The 21,048-nt window shown below is 42.0% G+C and overlaps 1 protein-coding gene across 2 annotated transcripts in view; it reads left to right on the plus strand.

Annotated features, from left to right (window-relative positions):
• The first annotated feature begins 1,086 nt into the window (after nucleotides 1–1,086).
• Nucleotides 1,087–21,048, plus strand: part of acot7 (acyl-CoA thioesterase 7) — a 153,306-nt gene continuing 133,344 nt past the window's right edge. Inside the window, exons 1-2 of one of the 2 annotated variants that reach the window (XM_061903759.1) lie at nucleotides 1,087–1,246; nucleotides 18,930–19,047. In XM_061903759.1, the coding sequence (XP_061759743.1) occupies nucleotides 1,107–1,246; nucleotides 18,930–19,047 (258 nt within the window). In that variant the 5' untranslated portion in view covers nucleotides 1,087–1,106. Of the gene's footprint in view, nucleotides 1,247–15,391; nucleotides 15,573–18,929; nucleotides 19,048–21,048 lie in introns of those variants that run through there. The other variant, XM_061903761.1, reaches the window with a different exon arrangement.

Genomic DNA, 21,048 nt, shown 5'->3' on the forward strand with positions numbered 1-21,048 from the left:
ACTACTTTTAAGAGGACTGCAGAAGTATACCTTTATACTACCAAAAAAGGATATAGTCAGAATCAGAAATACTTTATTAATCCCCGAGGAGAAATTGAGGTTTTCATCATAATCCCATTCAAGAGCAGACAAAAATTACAGGGAGACAGAATAGGAGCGCTGACAGGTCTGCCAACTCCCGGCGCCCCTTTTTCAGAAAACGGTGGGAAACCGGTAAACAGAAACATATCCTAATTGTTGATATACGAGAGTTCAGGAAAAAACACACAGGCTATATCATCCCTACAAGCCTGTTTTGAAGGTTTCCCTGCTCGTTACACATTGTCATTGTGGGGTATTATGTGTAGAATTTTGAGGGGGAAAAATAAAAACTTGCTCAACAGGCTTGTAGGGATGATATAGCTGCTGTGTTTTTTCCTGACCCTAACGTATATTCCGCCCTATTTTAGCACTGTAAAATGGAAAAATCACAGAAACCTCAACTATAATTGTTGATACAGTCATATATCAAATACAATTTAATACAAGGTGATATAAAGTACATATCTGTACCATTTCAACCCTAAGGGTACTTGCAGCATTATAATTGTGTTGGTCTGAAAAACAATACCTATAGTATTTTGAAAGGAGTATATTAATAGTAAGATAATTATAGTAAGGCCTTTAGACTGAGCCTTTGACAACATAATAATAATGCAAATTACCTTTCTACATACTTTTTATTTGTCAATACTTAAAATACTGTTGAGTCTAGTGCGAGAATGTCCTGTTTTTCATGTGCCAATGGCATTTTATTAGTTCATAATTATCATTTGAAATATCATTATTCCGATGTCTTATCCATTTAAGGTGGTCTCTGCCGCCCTCCTGTGGCCAGTGTTTCTACCTACATGGCGAAAGTTGCGTTCAAGGGCTCAGCCTTGCCTCGTTCAAAAAGGTGATCATAGCAAAATGGCTGTTTTCGGCACCGACAGTTACTAAACAAACATCTAAGGTGGTTCTTTACCGGCTTTGTTCTAACAATACATCTCATTTATTCACCCCCGCAAGATATGTTTCCTGTTTTTGTTTTTTTTAAGCAATGAATGAATGCTGAAGTGTCCCGGATGTTGAGACAGGTCACACATGTCCTTTCTTTTTTTTCTCTCTCCCCCATCAGGAGTGCACGCCGACAAACGGACATCCTCATCAGCATCATGTCCGCGATGAAAGCTCCGGACGTCGCGTCGGCCCTTCAACTATGCAGGTACGATCACAAGAACGATGTATTTAAAAAAAGAAAAGAAAAAAGGACTCGTATATTCCTCACATGTACGCGGAACTCAGTGATGCCGGGGCATGTCGCCACATTGACGTCACGAGCCGGGTTTACACAGGCGGTTAATCTGCTTTATTTGTCCGACAAGAATCACATTGACGTCAAATTCGAGGTATTTCGCTTATTTATGTACGATTAGGTTTCGACATTGACAGCTAACGTGAAAAGGGAAGTATTTTGTCGCGATGAAGCTTTCGCTTCGGGTCCTCGTGTCGTATGTAATGACGTCACTGAGAAAAAAGTATATGACGCAATGTAGCACCATAGTGGTGATATCATTTAAGTTAAAAATTAGTACTAAAGTATAACAATCAATAACGTGAATGCTTTTATATCGGCTTCATGTTCCAGACAGTAGCATGTTGTGTTGTCATACTCGTTTTTACCGACAGATGGAGACAAATATAACTTTTACACAACTATCCAGTACCGTGTGTTTAAAACAGGAAGTTGTCCAACATACATCTTTTAAACATGTTTTAAAAGATTAAATGTTCATACGTGTTAGTAAAATAGTATTCAAAATACTAATACTATTAAATAAGCAGATGTTTTATTTTTTTTTCAGCTGTTTTGGCTCTTAATCAATCAATCAATAAATCAATGTTTACTTCTATACAGTGGGGCAAGAAAGTATTTAGTCAGCCACCGATTGGCAAGTTCTCCCACTTAAAATGATGACAGAGGTCTGTAATTTTCATCATAGGTACACTTCAACTGTGAGAGACAGAATTTGAAAAAAAAATCCAGGAATTCAAATTGTAGGAATTAAAAAAAAATAATTGTAAATTATGGTGGAAAATAAGTATTTGGTCACTTCAAACAAGGAAGATCTGTGGCTCTCACAGACCTGTAACTTCTTCTTTAAGAAGCTCTTCTCTCCTCCACTCGTTACCTGTATTAATGGCACTTGTTTGAACTCGTTATCTGTATAAAAGACACCTGTCCACAGCCTCAAACAGTCAGACCCCAAATTCCACTATGGCCAAGACCAACGAGCTGTCGAAGGACACCAGGAAAATAATTTTAGACCTGCACCAGACTGGGAAGAGTGAATCTACAATAGGCAAGCAGCTTGGTGTGAAAAAATCAACTGTAGACATACAAGACCACTGATAATCTCCCTCGATCTGGGGCTCCACGCAAGATCTCATCCCGTGGGGTCAAAATGATCATGAGAGCGGTGAGCAAAAATCCTAGAACCACACGGAGGGCCCTGGTGAATGACTTGCAGAGAGCTGGGACCAAAGTAAAAAAGGTTACCATCAGTAACACACTACGCCGACAGGGAATCAAACCCTGCAGTGCCAGACGTGTCCCCCTGCTTAAGCCAGTGCATGTCCAGGCCTGTCTGAAGTTTGCCAGAGAGCACATGGATGATACAGCAGAGGATTGGGAGAATGTCATGTGGTCAGATGAAACCAAAATAGAACTTTTTGGTATAAACTCAACTCGTTGTGTTTGGAGGAAGAAGAATACTAAGTTGCATCCCAAGAACACCATACCTACTGTGAAGCATGGGGGTGGAAACATAATGCTTTGGGGCTGTTTTCTGCTAAGGGGACAGGACGATTGAATGGGGCCATGTATCATGAGATTTTGAGCCAAAACCTCCTTCCATCAGTGAGAGCTTTGAATGGTTGACCAAATACTTATTTTCCACCATAATTAACAAATAAATCATTTAAAAATCCTGCAATGTGAATTCCTGGATTTTTTTTTCACATTCTGTCTCTCACAGTTGAAGTGTACCTATGATGAAAATTACAGACCTCTGTCATCATTTTAAGTGGGAGAACTTGCACAATCGTGGCTGACTAAATACATTTTTGCCCCACTGTAGCCCTAAATCAAGAGTGTCTCAAAGGGCTGCACAAGCCATAACGGCATCCTCGGCTCAGATCCCACATCAGGGCAAGGAAAAACTCAACCCAATGGGACAATGAGAAACCTTGGAGGAGACCGCAGATCTGGGGACCCCTGCCCCACTGGCGACCGGTGCAATGGACGTCGAGTGGATCTAGCATAATATTGTGAGAGTCCAGTCCATAGTGGATCTAACATAATATTGTGAGAGTCCAGTCCATAGTGGATCCAACATAATAGCGAGAGTCCAGTCCATAGTGGGGCCCGCAGGAGACCATCCTGAGCGGAGACGGGTCAGCAGCGCAGAGACGTCCCCAACCGATGCACAGACGAGCGGTCCACCCCGGGTCCCGACTTTGGACAGCCAGCGCTTCATGGCCACCGAACTTCTTAAGTACTGTAGGTGCTAGTAACATGGGCAAAGTACGGCCCGCGGGCCACATGTGGCCCATTAAAATTTTCCATCCGGCCTGCCGGACGTTCTACATAATTTTGTTAGACCTTTTAACATCAAAACTGTAACCGCCATTAAGATGTGCAGTGCTGTTTTTTAAATGACCGTAATTCTTGGACTATAGAAAGTATTTTAATGGTCGAAATCTGCACTTTTGAGTGCTTTTTACAAAGTGATTACGGTAATCTACGTCACAGCAGCTCAGACGAGGAACAAAGCATAGTGGGCGGGATTTGTTTTCAGACCAGTCAGCCCGAAACACGTGTGTCAGGAACAGATGCAAAAGCAAATTTGTACAACAAATGTCTGCTTAAAAGTGATAAAATATCATATTTTAGGTGTTTATTACCCCTTGCCTTCATATTTTGCTGTTTGTTACTTTTTTGTTGGGTTTTGCTTGATTGTAAAAGATACACAACTATCGAGATGGTCTGAGAAGTAAAAGAGGGGCAATGGTCATATGTTGTTAATATTCAATGTTTTATTGTTCATAGGTCATACAGTGGGGCAAAAAAGTATTTAGTCAGCCACCGATTGTGCAAGTTTTCCCACTTGAAATGAGGACAGGTCTGTAATTTTCATCATAGGTACACTTCCACTGTGAGAGACAGAATGTGAAAACAAATCCAGGAATTCACATTGTAGGAATTTTAAATAATTTATTTGTAAATTATAGTGGAAAATAAGTATTTGGCCAACCATTCAAAGTTTATACCAAAATCGATACATGGATGATACAGCAGAGGAATGGGAGAATTTAATGTTGTCAGATGAAACCAAAATAGAACTTTTTGGTATAAACTCAACTCGTCGTGTTTGGAGGAAGAAGAATACTGAGTTGCATCCCAAGAACACCACACCTACTGTGAAGCATGGGGGTGGAAACATCATTCTTTGGGGCTGTTTTTCTGCTAAGGGGACAGGACGATTGATCCGTGTTAAGGAAAGAATGAATGGGGCCATGTATCGTGAGATTTTGAGCCAAAACCTCCTTCCATCAGTGAGAGCTTTGAATCGTTGACCAAATACTTATTTTCCACCATAATTTACAAATAAATTCTTAAAAATTCCTACAATGTGAATTCCTGGATTTTTTTTTCACATTCCGTCTCTCACAGTTGAAGTGTACCTATGATGAAAATTACAGACCTCTGTCATTATTTTAAGTGGGAGAACTTGCACAATTGGTGGCTGACTAAATACTTTTTTGATTACTGTATTGTAAATCCCACTTTCCTTATTTTAATGTACATTTTGGGTGTCCCATTCAGCAAAAAACTGTAAAATTCCATTCCGTTTGTCATACCTTTTTTAGAATTCTATTGGACATTGTGACTTTTGGTATTGGTGTTTCTGAAAAAAGAGACCCAAACATATGTACATTACAGCAGATTTTTACATTTAATGTGTATATATAACTTATACACACATACACACTGGCCCCACAGACACATTTTTTCTCTCAATGTGACACCCGAGTCAAAAATATTTGCCCCATCTGTGAAGTAGGATGACAATACAGCTTTGGTAAATGAACACAGATTTACTAGAGTGGCTATCTGTCTAAAATGGGAGCATTTACTTATTTACTGTGATAGAATCCAGAAATGTTAGGATGCTTTTATTTCAATGTGAATTTTGCCATGAAAAGGTAGTCACTGAGTACATAATACCGTGGTACCAACTAACCAAGAGTGATTTTGCTGTTGTTGTGTCATGCTGTTTAAAGATGATGTGGTCACTGCCCTGGCCTTTTGTTGCTCAGAGAATAGACTTTAAAACAATTCTGCTTGTCTTAAGTCTTTTCATGGTCTAGGGCCCAAGTACATCATAAGTCTTAGTCCTGCTTGTGATGGCATAAGCAAGACCAACTACACTGGAAAAAAGGAACTAACCATCTGCCTTGTGCTGCTTGTTAAATGTGTTCCTAAAAACAATCCAATGACATATGGAAGTAGAATTGTCTCACGTCAACTTACAGTATATTTTTCTATATGATATTAATACATATGCATATATTAATAAATATACAAATACAAATGTCCATCCATCCATCCATCATCTTCCGCTTATCCGAGGTCGGGTCGCGGGGGCAGCAGCCTAAGCAGGGAAGCCCAGACTTCCCTATCTCCAGCCACTTCGTCTAGCTCTTCCCGGGGGATCCCGAGGCGTTCCCAGGCCAGCCGGGAGACATAGTCTTCCCAACGTGTCCTGGGTCTTCCCCGTGGCCTCCCACCAGCTGGACGTGCCCTAAACACATCCCTAGGGAGGCGTTCGGGTGGCATCCTGACCAGATGCCCGAACCACCTCATCTGGCTCCTCTCGATGTGGAGGAGCAGCGGCTTTACGTTGAGCTCCTCCCGGATGGCAGAGCTTCTCACCCTATCTCTAAGGGAGAGCCCCGCCACCCGGCGGAGGAAACTCATTTCGGCCGCTTGTACCCGTGATCTTATCCTTTCGGTCATGACCCAAAGCTCATGACCATAGGTGAGGATGGGAACGTAGATCGACCGGTAAATTGAGAGCTTTTCCTTCCGGCTCAGCTCCTTCTTCACCACAACGGATCGATACAACGTCCGCATTACTGAAGACGCCGCACCGATCCGCCTGTCGATCTCACGATCCACTCTTCCCCCACTCGTGAACAAGACTCCTAGGTACTTGAACTCCTCCACTTGGGGCAGGGTCTCCTCCCCAACCCGGAGATGGCACTCCACCCTTTTCCGGGCGAGAACCATGGACTCGGACTTGGAGGTGCTGATTCTCATTCCGGTCGCTTCACACTCGGCTGCGAACCGATCCAGTGAGAGCTGAAGATCCCGGCCAGATGAAGCCATCAGGACTACATCATCCGCAAAAAGAAGAGACCTAATCCCGTGGCCACCAAACCGGAACCCCTCAACGCCTTGGCTGCGCCTAGAAATTCTGTCCATAAAAGTTATGAACAGAATCGGTGACAAAGGACAGCCTTGGCGGAGTCCAACCTTCACTGGAAACGTGTCCGACTTACTGCCAGCAATGCGGACCAAGCTCTGACACTGATCATACAGGGAGCGGACTGCCACAATAAGACATTCCGATACCCCATACTCTCTGAGCACTCCCCACAGGACTTCCCGAGGGACACGGTCGAATGCCTTCTCCAAGTCCACAAAGCACATGTAGACTGGTTGGGCAAACTCCCATGCACCCTCAAGAACCCTGCCGAGAGTATAGAGCTGGTCCACAGTTCCACGACCAGGACGAAAACCACACTGTTCCTCCTGAATCCGAGGTTCGACTATCCGGCGAAGCCTCCTCTCCAGTACACCTGAATAAACCTTACCGGGAAGGCTGAGGAGTGTGATCCCACGATAGTTGGAACACACCCTCCGGTCCCCCTTCTTAAAGAGAGGGACCACCACCCCGGTCTGCCAATCCAGAGGTACCGCCCCCGATGTCCACGCGATGCTGCAGAGTCTTGTCAACCAAGACAGCCCCACAGCATCCAGAGCCTTAAGGAACTCCGGGCGGATCTCATCCACCCCCGGGGCCTTGCCGCCGAGGAGCTTTTTAACTACCTCAGCGACCTCAGCCCCAGAAATAGGAGAGTCCACTACATATTCCCCAGGCACCGCTTCCTCAAAGAAAGACGTGTTGGTGGGATTGAGGAGGTCTTCGAAGTATTCCCTCCACCGATCCACAACATCCGCAGTCGAAGTCAGCAGAACACCATCCGCACCATACACGGTGTTGATAGTGCACTGCTTCCCCTTCCTGAGGCGCCGTATGGTGGTCCAGAATCGCTTCGAAGCCGTCCGGAAGTCGTTTTCCATGGCTTCCCCGAACTCTTCCCATGTCTGAGTTTTTGCCTCCGCGACCGCTAAAGCTGCACACCGCTTGGCCCGTCGGTACCCGTCCACTGCCTCCGGAGTCCTATGAGCCAAAAGAACCCGATAGGACTCCTTCTTCAGCTTGACGGCATCCCTCACTGCTGGTGTCCACCAACGGGTTCTGGGATTACCGCCACGACAGGCACCAACAACCTTGCGGCCACAGCTCCAATCAGCCGCCTCGACAATAGAGGTTCGGAACATGGTCCACTCGGACTCAATGTCCCGCACCTCCCTCGTGACATGTTCAAAGTTCTCCCGGAGGTGTGAATTGAAACTCTGTCTGACAGGAGACTCTGCCAGACGTTCCCAGCAGACCCTCACAATGCGTTTGGGCCTGCCAGGTCTGTCCGGCATCCTCCCCCACCATCGCAGCCAACTCACCTCCAGGTGGTGATCGGTAGAAAGCTCCGCCCCTCTCTTCACCCGAGTGTCCAAAACATAAGGCCGCAAATCCGATGACACAACTACAAAGTCGATCATGGAACTGCGGCCTAGGGTGTCCTGGTGCCAAGTGCACATATGGACACCCTTATGTTTGAACATGGTGTTTGTTATCGACAAACTGTGATGAGCACAAAAGTCCAATAACAAAACACCACTCGGGTTTAGATCCGGGCGACCATTCTTCCCAATCACGCCTCTCCAGGTTTCACTGTCGTTGCCAACATGAGCGTTGAAGTCTCCCAGTAGGACAAGGGAATCACCCGGAGGAGCACTTTCCAGTACTCCCTCGAGTGTACCCAAAAAGGGTGGGTATTCTGAACTGCTGTTTGGTGCGTAAGCACAAACAACAGTCAGGACCCGTCCCCCCACCCGAAGGCGAAGGGAAGCTACCCTCTCGTCCACTGGGTTGAACTCAAACGTACAGGCTTTGAGCCGGGGGGCAACCAGAATTGCCACCCCAGCCCGTCGCCTCTCACTGCCGGCAACGCCAGAGTGGAAGAGGGTCCAGTCCCTCTTGAGAGAACTGGTTCCAGAGCCCTTGCTGTGCGTCGAGGTGAGTCCGACTATATCCAGCCGGAACTTCTCTACCTCGCGCACTAGCTCAGGCTCCTTCCCCCCCAGTGAGGTGACGTTCCACGTCCCAAGAGCTAGCTTCTGTAGCCGAGGATCGGACCGCCAAGTGCCCTGCCTTCGGCTGCCGCCCAGCTCACAATGCACCCGACCTCTATGGCCCCTCCTATGAGTGGTGAGCCCATTGGAGGGATGACCCACGTTGCCTCTTCGGGCTGTGCCCGGCCGGGCCCCATGGGAACAGGCACGACCACCAGGCGCTCGCCATCGTGCCCCAACTCCGGGCCTGGCTCCAGAGCGGGGCCCCGGTGACCCACGTCCGGGCGAGGGAAATCTGGGTTCATTTCGTTGTAATTCCATAGAAGTCTTTGAGCTGCTCTTTGTCTGATCACTCACCTAGGACCTGTTTGTCTTGGGAGACCCTACCAGGGGGCATGAAAACCCCCAGACAACATAGCTCCTAGGATCATTGGGACACGCAAACTCCTCTACCACGGTAAGGTAGCAGCTCAGAGAGGAGCAAATACAAATGTGATATACAAATAAATACATCATTTGTATGAATAAACACGTATTTGTAAATATATTTTTGAGATCTGAAAATATTTACAAAAAAAATGTATACTGTAAATATTAAAATGTGAAGTACAAATAAATCAAGAATTTGTATAAATAAATGTGTATTTGCAAATATATTTTTGAGTTTTGAATTTAAATATGCCTGATTTTGTATTTGTATTTGTCGTGAATTTGTATATGTGGATCGCTTTTTTTCTTTTGTGTCTGTGAGACATTCCTCCCGCAAACCCGATGCACAAATAAATGTGACCTACACACTCCCCTGAACAACCAGCAGGGGGCACTGCAGCCAGAGCGGTCTGGGTCCCAAACATGGTCAGACCCTGATGAACCAATCAGAGGCACACTGGGGAGGGTCATATTAAGTCATGACTTTTAGGATGATTTGACGCAAATTGCACTGATCAGAGATCAGTATCTACATCTGGACAAGGTCATTAAACGCCATTGATACAAAAAAATAAGCAGCTAGCACGGTCTTTCACATTAACTGCATAAATTAGCATTTGCTAATACAACGCTAATGTTAGCTAGCTCAGGCTCAGTGTGCGTCCTCTCTGTAAATACGTGGATGGTTTTTGTGCAGAGAACTCAGTGGCTTACACTTGCATCGCATCTCATAAGCTTGACAACACACTGTGTCCAATGTTTTCACAAAGATAAAATAAGTCATATTTTTGGTTCGTTTAATAGTTAAAACATATTTACATTATTGCGATCACTTGATAAAACATTGTCCTTTATAGTTCTAAAAGCTTTTTTTTTTTAAATTTACTACTCTGCTAGCATGTCAGCATACTGGGGTAGATCCTGCTGAAATCCTATGTATTGAATGAACACAGAATCGTTTTGAATCGGAAAAATATCGTTTTTGAATCGAGAATCGCGTTGAATCGAAAAAATCGATATATTATCGAATCACGACCCTAAGAATCGACATTGAATCGAATCGTGGGACACCCAAAGATTCGCAGTCCGAGTATTTTGCATATAATGCATACCGTATAATGCTCTGTGACCCAGACCGCTCTGGCTGCAGTGCCCTCTAATGGTTATTCCGAGGAGTGTCAAGGTCACATTTTGTTATGCATCTGGTTTGTGGTAGGAATGTCTCATCGACACTAAAGCAAAAAAGTGATCCACATATGCAAATTCAATACAAATACAAATACAAAATCAAGCATATTTATATTGAAATCTAAAAATATATTTACAAATACACGTTTATTTATACAGATTCTTGATTCATTTGTAGGTCACATTTTTATATTTATACATTTTATTGGTATTTTTTATTTTTTTCTCTCTCTCTTACATAGCCCTAAATCACGAGTGTCTCAAAGGGCTGCAAAAGCCACGACTATATATTTTTGAATATATATGTTCAAATCCCAAAAATATATTTACAAATACGCGTTTATTTATACAAATTAGTTATTCATTAGTATATCACATTTGTATTTGTATTTGTATATTTATTAATAAATGCATATGTATTAATATCATATTGATATATATAAGTTGATGTGAGACAATTCTACTTCCATAATGACAAGTTGACAACAGTTGTAAATTAAAAATTGACAGCCTCTTCTTTTATTTTTGGAGAAAAAGTGAATAAGTATGTCAAAGATTCAACTGCTACAAAGCGGTGTGATATTTGTTAATTAACCTCAAAGAACAGGTTTATGTGGAACACATCAAACAGACTGTGTTTATTGGAGATTTACTTAAGAAAAAAGCAAAATAAAAGCACTCGAGAGAAAGTCCTAATCCAACAAAAATGTAATAAAATATTCTATGTCCGCGCACAAACAGGATTATGACTCATTGCGGCAGACTGTTGTGGATGGCTGCAAGAAAGAAGTCAACATGAAGGTTTGGTTTGTTTAGCATTTATAAACATGTTGGCCTAGGTTCAAGTCCTCCTGTGTGGGATGTGTGCTGCAATAGTTGCATTTGACTAACATTTAACATTTTAAGTATTTCAATGGTACTTTTTGAAAGGTTTAGTGGTTACTTTAACCAAAAAAGACCACAACACCTTAATATGAACAAGTAGAATTGCATTATCCCTTCCAACTAACTGGCAAGTAAAAAAACAATAATCATATCAATTAATACAAAAAAGGTATGCACAATATATACATTTTTTCAACCCAATACCAATAACTTATGTGTAATGAATATTATTTATTTAAATATAACTCTAGTTTGTGCACACCTTTCTTTGCGTTTAGCTTTGGGGCAATTTATTTAGCAGCGAGAAATATTTTGCACAGCATTTGGTGGAAATGTGAAAAATGTCTACCCATGAAACACAATCGTCGTCCCACACAATCTACACCACGTTTTTCTATGATGAGCTCATGGAAAGTTTAAGACAGGCCTTTTTTCAGCTCGAGCAGGAGAAAAAAGCGCCTGACTTGCTCATCCTAATGAATCCATCTGCAGCACAATATGGCTACTTGCCAACCCTCCCGATTTTCCTGGGGGACTCCTGAATTTCAGTGCTCCTCCCGAAAATCACCCGGAGCAAACATTCTCCAGATTTACACCCGGACAACAATATTGGGGGCCTGCCTTAAAGGCACTGCCTTTAGCGTCCTCTCTCCCCTGAAAAGGAGACTATTATACAAACCCTGTTTCCATATGAGTTGGGAAATTGTGTTAGATGTAAATATAGGAATACAATGATTTGCAAATCATTTTCAACCCATATTCAACTGAATGCACTACAAAGACAATATATTTGATGTTCAAACCCATAAACTTGTTTTTTTTGCAAATAATTAACTTAGAATTTCATGGCTGCAACACGTGACAAAGTAATTGGGAAAGGGCATGTTCACCACTGTGTTACATCGCATTTTCTTTTAGCAACATTCAATAAACATTTGGGAACTGAGGAAACTAACTGTTGAAGCTTTGAAAGTGGAATTCTTTCCCATTCTTGTTTTATGTAGAGCTTCAGTCGTTCAACAGTCCGGGGTCTCCGCTGTCGTATTTTACGCTTCATAATCCGCCACAAATTTTCGATGGGAGACATGTCTGGACTTTAGGCAGGCCAGGAAAGTACCCGCACTCTTTTACTACGAAGTCACGCTGTTGTAACACGTGGCTTGGCATTGTCTTGCTGAATTAAGCCGGGGCGTCCATGATAACGTTGCTTGGATGACAACATATGTTGCTCCAAAACCTGTGTGGACGATTCAGCATTAATGGTGCCTTCACAGATGTGTAAGTTACCCATGCCTTGGGCACTAATACACCCCCATACCATCACAGATGCTGGCTTTTGAACTTTGCGTCTATAACAATCCGAATGGTTATTTTCCTCTTTGTTCTGGAGGACACCACGTCCTCTGTTACCAAAAAAAAATTGAAATGTGGACTCATCAGACCACAGAACACCTTTCCACTTTGCATCAGTCCATCTTAGATGAGCTCGGGCCCAGCGAAGCCGGCGGCATTTCAGGATATTGTTGATAAATGGGTTTGGCTTTGCATAGTAGAGTTTTAACTTCCACTTACAGATGTAGAGACCAACTGTAGTTACTGACAGTGGTTTTATGAGGTGTTCCTGAGCCCACGTGGTGATATCCTTTACACAATGATGTCGGTTTTTGATGCAGTACCACCTGAGGGATCAAAAGTCCATAATATCATCGCTTACGTGCAGTGATTTCTCCAGATTCTCTGAACTTTTTGATGTTTTTACAGACCGTAGATGGTAAAATCCCTAAATTCCTTGCAATAGCTCGTTGAGAAATGTTCTAAAACTGTTCGACAATTTGCTTACAAAGTGGTGACCACTCACCCCATCCTTGTTTGGGAATTACTTAGCATTTCATGGAAGCTGCTTTTATACCCAATCATGGCACCCACCTGTTCCCAATTATCCTGCACACCAGTGGGATGTTCCATATAAGTGTTTGATGAGCATTCCTCAACTTTATCAGTATTTATTGCCACCTTTTCCAACTTCTTTGTCACGTGTTGCTGGCATCAAATTCTAAAGTTAATGATTATTTGCAAAAAAAAATGTTTATCAGTTTGAACATCAAATATGTTGTCTTTGTAGCATATTCAACTGAATATGGGTTGAAAATCATTTGCAAATCATTGTATTCCGTTTATATTTACATCTAACACAATTTCCCAACTCATATGGAAACGTGGTTTATATTTAGTGTAATATATGTGGGAGGGATGAAATCTTTTTATTGCTGTTAAGTAGAGGAGACACGTATATCACCATCGATCTACTGGAGCTTTATTTTTCAACTCACATGTAAGCAAATGTGCCACAGCGCCAATTTATATTCATATGGGACGGCGTGGCGCAGTGGGAGAGTGGCCGTGCGCAACCCGAGGGTCCCTGGTTCAACTCCCACCTAGTACCAACCTCGTCACGTCCGTTGTGTCCTGAGCAAGACACTTCACCCTTGCTCCTGATGGGTGCTGGTTGGCGCCTTGCATGGCAGCTCCCTCCATCAGTGTGTGTGAATGTGTGTGTGAATGGGTAAATGTGGAAGTAGTGTCAAAGCGCTTTGAGTACCTTGAAGGTAGAAAAGCGCTATACAAGTACAACCCATTTATCATTTATTTATATATTACATATAGCCTATTCTTTGAACACTATTGAAAAGTGATGCACAAAAATCTGGTCGCCTTAAATAGAAACTGAAACCAAACGTTGGGGCGGCATGGCGTAGTTTGTAGAGCGGCCGTGCCAGAAGCCTGAGGGTTGCAGGTTCGCTTCCAACCTATTGTCATCCAAATCGCTGCAGTTGTGTCCTTGAGCAGGACACTTCACCCTTGCCCCCGGTGCCGCTCACACTGGTGAATGAATGATGAATGAATGATTGGTGGTGGTCGGAGGGGCCGTAGGCGCAAACTGGCAGCCACGCTTCCGTCAGTCTACCCCAGGGCAGCTGTGGCTACTGATGTAGCTTACCACCACCAGGTGTGAATGAATGATGCGTTCCCACTTCACTGTGAGCACTTTGAGTATCTAAAAATAGAAAAGCGCGATATAAATCTAATCCATTATCATTATTATTATTATTATATCCATATCCATATCTTGGGCTCTTGAAACTGCGACTTTCATCATTATGTAGTTGAATAGCCCTGGTGTGAACGTACTCATAGATTGGTTAGGTCTAGTATGAGACCTACTGTGGACAGATCTAGTCTGACTAATCCAGTCTAAGACTAGATCTGACCAATCTAGCCTAAGACTAGATTTGACTAATCAAAGTCTATGACTGGATCTGACCAATCGAGTCTAGGACTAAATCTGACTGCAGTGCTACTAATAAGTACACACAGTGTCAAGGGAGATCTTGGGATCCTGAAACTGTGTCCCTCTTCATTATGTAGTTGAATAGCCACGGTGTGAACGTACTCATAGATTGGTTAGGTTTGGTTTTAGACCTAGCTTGGACAGATTTATTTTGACTAATCCAGTTTTATAATAGATTTGACCAATCTAGTATAAAACTAGATCTGACTAATCAAAGTCTGAGACTGGATCTGACCAATCTAGCCTAAAACTAGATTTGACTAATCAAAGTCTATGACTGGATCTGACCAATCGAGTATAGGACTAGATCTGACTGCAGTGCTACTAATAAGTACACACAGTGTCAAAGGAGATCTTGGGCTCCTGAAACTGCGGCCCTCTTCTTCATGTAGTTGAATAGCCCCGGTGTAAACGTACTCATAGGTTAGTTAGGTCTTGTTTTAGACCTAGTTTGGACAGATTTAATCTGACTAATCCAGTCTCATAATAGATTTGACCAATCTACTATAAAACTAGTTCTGACTAATCAAAGTCAAAGACTGGATCTGACCAATCTAGCCGAAGACTTGATCTGACCAATCTAGTCTAAGACTAAATCTGACTAATCAAAGTCTCAGACTGGATTTGACCAATCTGACAGATTAGATCTGACCAGTTTGACAGACTAGATCTGAACAATCTAAGTCTATGAGCATGAAATGATGAGACCTACTTGGATTAGAGGTGAAACTTCTTTTAAGGCAAACTGAACAGTCCGGTTTTGATCAATTGAATGCCCCGGCCCCTGACAGTAACCATCTGCCATTCCAGGGAGTCCCTTGGCCGCTTGTCAGCTATGGCACATCTGAATCGTCACACTTATTGTTAATCAGCTGGTGTCTTATCTGCACATCAGTGGGAGTGTTCTGATCCAGTCCGACCAGTTGTGATGAGGGGGAGGGGTGGTAATGTCATCGTTAAAAGTCACCATGGCTACAGTACAGGGCATCACATCTCAGACACGGCTACTGAAGACATCTAAAGACTAAGTTAAACTGAGTAGGAGAAGGTCAAGGCTGGGAAGATGCGTTGTTTCAAGCCTCCAAGGAAAGTTCCCCACTATGAAGAGGACACAGTGTCACCTGGCCGAGAAGACTTCAGATATGAACTATGCAGGTAGTCCATTATCTGTGTCACACACAAATAACTCTTTTAAACTCCTCATTGATGCTCGTGAATCATGCAAGTAAACTCCCTGTACTGGTTAAGCCGCATAGAATAAACGAATGAATGGAGAAGTGGAGGTTTTGCTACACACACCTTGTGACTCATTTCAACTTTTTGTCCTCGGCCATTCACAAAAACAAGTTAGTCAGACAGTAAACGTTATTTTGAGTCACCTTCCTGGGAAGAATAGCAACATGCCAATGGTCTCAGCGTGTGTATTTAATTATTTTAATTGGTCTATTAAACAAGACTTTGTGACTCATTGTTAATTAAAGGGACAGTGCATGTTACTAGCCTTAAAAAAAAAAAAGTTGTTTAGAGGGCTTTAAAGGCTAAAACGGTGACTCCCATTAGGCGCATCTTCCCAGCGTTTTTTTATCATCTTTAAAATCTTAAAAAAAAAAGACGTGTGTTGTTGTCTCTTACAATGTTTGTAAACGATAGGTACATCCATCCATTTTCTACCGCTTGTCCCTTTTTTGGGGGCAAAATTCCCAAAAAGTGCAGTTCCCCTTTGAACTTTAAACTCTAAAACTTTTCATTGTAAATTCACAGCAATTGCCGGCTAATAATGGCATTGCTTTTGTTGTAACATTTAGAGTAAATTATTGTGAATTACACTATTCCTAACCCATAGGGGTCAATATGATGTCGGTCCACCTTTTACAGCTGTTACAACTTCAACTCTTCTGGGAAGGCTGTCCACAAGGTTGCGTAGTATGTTTGTAGGAATTTTCCACCATTCTTCCAAAAGAGCAATGGTGAGGTCACACACTGATGTTGGTCGAGAAGGCCTGGCTCTCAGTTTCTGTTCTAATTCATCACAACAGTGTTCTATCAGGTTCATCCTCACCAGACTCTGTCATCCATGTCTTTATGGACCTTGCTCTATGCACTGGTGCACAGTCATGTTTGAAGAGGAAGGGGCCAGCTCCAACTGTTTCCACAAGGTTGGGAGCATGGAATTGTCCAAAATGTTATGGTATCCTGGAGCATTCAAAGTTCCTATCACTGGAACTAAGGGGCCAAACCCAACTCCTGAAAAACAACCCCACACCATTATTCCTCCTCAACCAAATTTCACACTCGGCACAATGCAGTCCGAGATGTACCGTTCTCCTGGCAACCTCCAAACCCAGAATCATCCATCAGTTTTCCAGATGGAAAAGCGTGATTCATCACTCCAGAGAACGCGTCTCCACTGCTCTAGAATCCAGTGGCAACGTGCTTTGCACCACTGCATCCGATGCTTTTCATTGGACTTGGTGCTGTATGGCTTAGATGCAGCTGATTGGCCATGAAAACCCATTCCATGAAGCTCTCTGCGTACTGTACGTGGGCTAATTGGAAGGTCACATGAAGTTTGGAGCTGTGTAGCAACTGACTGTGCAGAAAGTCTTTGCACTACGTGCTTCAGAATCCAGTGACCCCTCTCTGTCAGTTTACGTGGCCTACCACTTGGTGGATGAGTTGCTGTTGTTCCCAAACTCTTCCATTGTCTAATAATAAAGCTGACAGTTGACTTTGGAATATTTAGAAGCGAGGAAATTTCACGACTGGATTTGTTGCACAGGTGGCATCCTATGACAGTTCCACGCTGGAAATCACTGAGCTTCTAAGAGCGGCCCATTCTTTAACAAATGTTTGTAGAAACAGTTTCCATGCTGAAGTGCTTGATTATATACACCTGTGGCCGGGCCAAGTGATTAGGACACCTGATTCTGAACATTTTGATGGGTGGCCAAATACTTTTGGCAAGATAGTGTATCTTCACAGCAATTTGTGGTGACAGAGGACTACGATTACAGTATTTTACTGTGATATAACACTTGATTGCTGTGAAGTACATAAGTCATTTTTACAGTCATGTGATTTGTTTTAATGTTACAGTAGATTTTGATTTTACTATAAAAAAATACTGTTAAATCCTGTGAAATCCTGATAAAAACGTTACAGTAGATTCAACGACAGAACATGAAGTTATTTACTAACAAGTTTTGGTTTCCTTTCGTTCACCGGTAGACACGCAAGCATTCCATTTATACAACACAAGCGACTAAAACAACATTGTCCTCCATGTAAGTGTACCTTACTCTGATTTTAAGTATAATGTACTCATCATTGTACATGTGAATATATATAGTGACTGTAAATGTAGTGTACACATTATTGTGACGTGGAGCATTAGAGAGTAACGTTAAAGTACCAATGAATGTCACACACACACAATAGGTGTGGTGAGATTATCTTCTGCATTTGACCCATCACCCTCACCTCCTAGGAGGTGAGGGGAGCAGTGAGCACCACCAGTAGCCGCACCAAGGAATCATTTTTGGTGATTTAACCCCCAATTCCAACCCTTGATGCTGAGTGCCAAGCAGGGAGGTAATGGGTCCCATTTTTATTATAGTCCTTGGTATGACTCGGCCGGGGTTTGAACTCACAACCTACCGATCTCAGGGTGGACACTCTAACCACTAGGCTACTCATTATTATAAAATGTAATTAACACTAGTAAAAACACAAAACGCTAAATATGAATACTAATTCATTGCAATTAAGACGATAATTTGAGACCCCTACTTTTTGTGTCATCTATGATGGTGAATATATTCAGCCAAAAAGATGTGGAATATTTGAGTTATGTCATGTAATAAAACACGAAAGCTGCCCCATCAAGTCCTTAATTTATGCATGTATGCATATATAATGTAATTATATGTATACTTACAGTCTGAATGCAGCAAAGTGTGCTCACAGTAACTTTTTTTTGTTGCATTTTTGTGAACAGACATACAGTACAAATCAGAGCATTTTTTGTTTTGCAAAACCACATTAGCATAATGTTTCATCATGTGTGCAACACTGTACTGCTCTTTCATATCACAGCAGATAGAGTTCCTGATAACTTCCAACTGCATTCATCTCATTTTTTTTTTATCAGCCAGGCCTTTTTGCCACATTCTTATCACTTGGTTGTCATGCAAACATTTTTTTTCCCCCTCTCAAGCCTGCCACCGACCTCATACAAATACATTATTCAAGTATATGTACTGCATTGAAAAAAAACACAGAGCATAGGATAGGCAAATATAAGCTTTGGCTTCAGCCTATTCTTTTTTCGGTCATTCTTTTTCTTTTCTTTTTGTGTGTAAATGTGTATGATTGTTAAATATGTATTATCTGTACTGTTAAACTGGTCACACACAATGGTTGGTGGTTTATTATATGACTGAAATAAACTTATTTCATTCATTCATTCATCACAGCCTCAAAGGCAGCTAACTCTTTTTGTTTTTACTGCAGGATAATGCGGCCCGACGATGCCAACATTGTGGGCAACGTGCACGGGGGCAACATCTTGAAGATGATCGAGGAAGCCGGATGCATTGTCAGCACACGACACTGCAACACACAGAATGGGGTGAGAAAACACGACCAACTCTAGCATATTTTCCGGACTATAGTGCGCACCAGTATATAAGCCACACTCACTTAATTTTATAGGGAAAAACATATTTTTTAGATTCATTAACCGCACCAAACTCCATCCATCCATTTTCTACCGCTTATTCCCTTTGGGATCGCGGGGGGCGCTGCTGCCTATCTCAGCTGCAATCGGGGGGAAGGCGGGGTACATCCAGGACAAGTCGCCACCTCATTGCAGGGCCAACACAGATAGACAGACAACATTCACACTCACATTCACACACTCGGGTCAATTTTAGTGTGGCCAATCAACCTATTCCCAGGTGCATGTCTTTTGAAGTGGGAGGAAGCCGGAGTACCCAGAGGGAACCCACGCATTCACAGGGAGGACATGCAAACTCCACACAGAAAGATCCCGACCCCAGGATTGAACCCTGACTACTCAGGACCTTCGTATTGTCAGGCAGACGCACTAATTCCTGGTCCACCCAACTATGATCCGCAAATATATACATTGTGAAATTAGTTATTTACGCGTAAATATTTTGTAAATGTTAATTTACATACTCTTATTTTTTCCAAAGAGTGCCTGTAACACGGCTGTACAAACAAAACAGAAGTCATCATCATGGACCAGCTAAACAGACTCAAAAACTCCATGGTGAAGTTTTGGTGAATTTGCTGAAAAAATCCTGGAACTGAAACAATACTAAAAGAAAGCCATTGTAAGTTAACAATACTAACACAGACACTTGTAAACATTTTAGCATTTGAGCGAATGCTAACTACGGTAGCTTTATTACATTACAATAGAACATACAAATATGCAGGAAAACACTCCTTCAGACATCACACATGAGACGGTTTAGTAAGTATGAATAGTTTTAGTTATGTTGTAAAACTTACAAATGGAGTGATAAATGAAGAATCCTTACGAGTAGAAACATTACGGACGACTACAACACGAAACAGCACTTGTACTGCTGGCTCAAAGCACTAAATGGAAGGAAATACTGCAGACCAGGGGTGTCCAAACATTTTGCAGTACCTTGGGGCTGCATTGGGCAAAAAAAATTTAGTCGAGGGCCAAAAGCCGACTACATGTAAAGTAACATTGATATACATATATATATATATATATATATATATATATATATATATATATATATATATATATATATATATATATATATATATATGTATATATATATATATATATATATATATATATATATATATATATATATATATATATATATATATATATATATATATATATATATATATATACCCAGTTTCCATTTGAGTTGGGATATTGTGTTAGATGTAAATATAAACAGAATACAGTGATTTGCAAATCCTTTTTAACTCATATTCAGTTGAATATGCTACAAAGAAAACATATTTGATTTTCAAACTGATATATATTTTTGTTTGCAAATAATCATTAACTTTAGAATTTGATGCCAGCAACATGTGACAAAGAAGTTGGGAAAGGTGGTAATAGATACTGATAAAGTTGAGGAATGCTCATCAAACACTTATTTGGAACATCCCACAGGTGTGCAGGTTAATTGGGAACAGGTGGGTGCCATGATTGGGTAGCTTCCATGAAATGCTAAGTAATTCACAAACAAGGATGAGGCTAGGGTCACCACTTTGTAAACAAATTGTCAAACAGCTTTAGAACAACATTTCTCAACAAGCTATTGCAAGGAATTTAGGGATTTTACCATCTACGGTCCGTAAAATCATCAAAAGGTTAAGAGAATCTGGAGAAATCACTGCACTTAAGCTATGATATTACAGACCTTTGACCCCTCAGGTGGTACTGCATCAAAAACCGACATCAGTGTGTAAAGGATATCACCACATGGGCTCAGGCACACTTCATAAATCCACTGACAGTAACTACAGTTGGTCGCTACATCTGTAAGTCCAAGTTAAAACTGAACTGTGCAAAGCGAAAGCCATTTATCAACAATTCCCAGAAACA

The sequence above is a fragment of the Nerophis ophidion genome, linkage group LG06, assembly GCF_033978795.1.
Source record: "Nerophis ophidion isolate RoL-2023_Sa linkage group LG06, RoL_Noph_v1.0, whole genome shotgun sequence".
Lineage (NCBI taxonomy): Eukaryota > Metazoa > Chordata > Actinopteri > Syngnathiformes > Syngnathidae > Nerophis > Nerophis ophidion.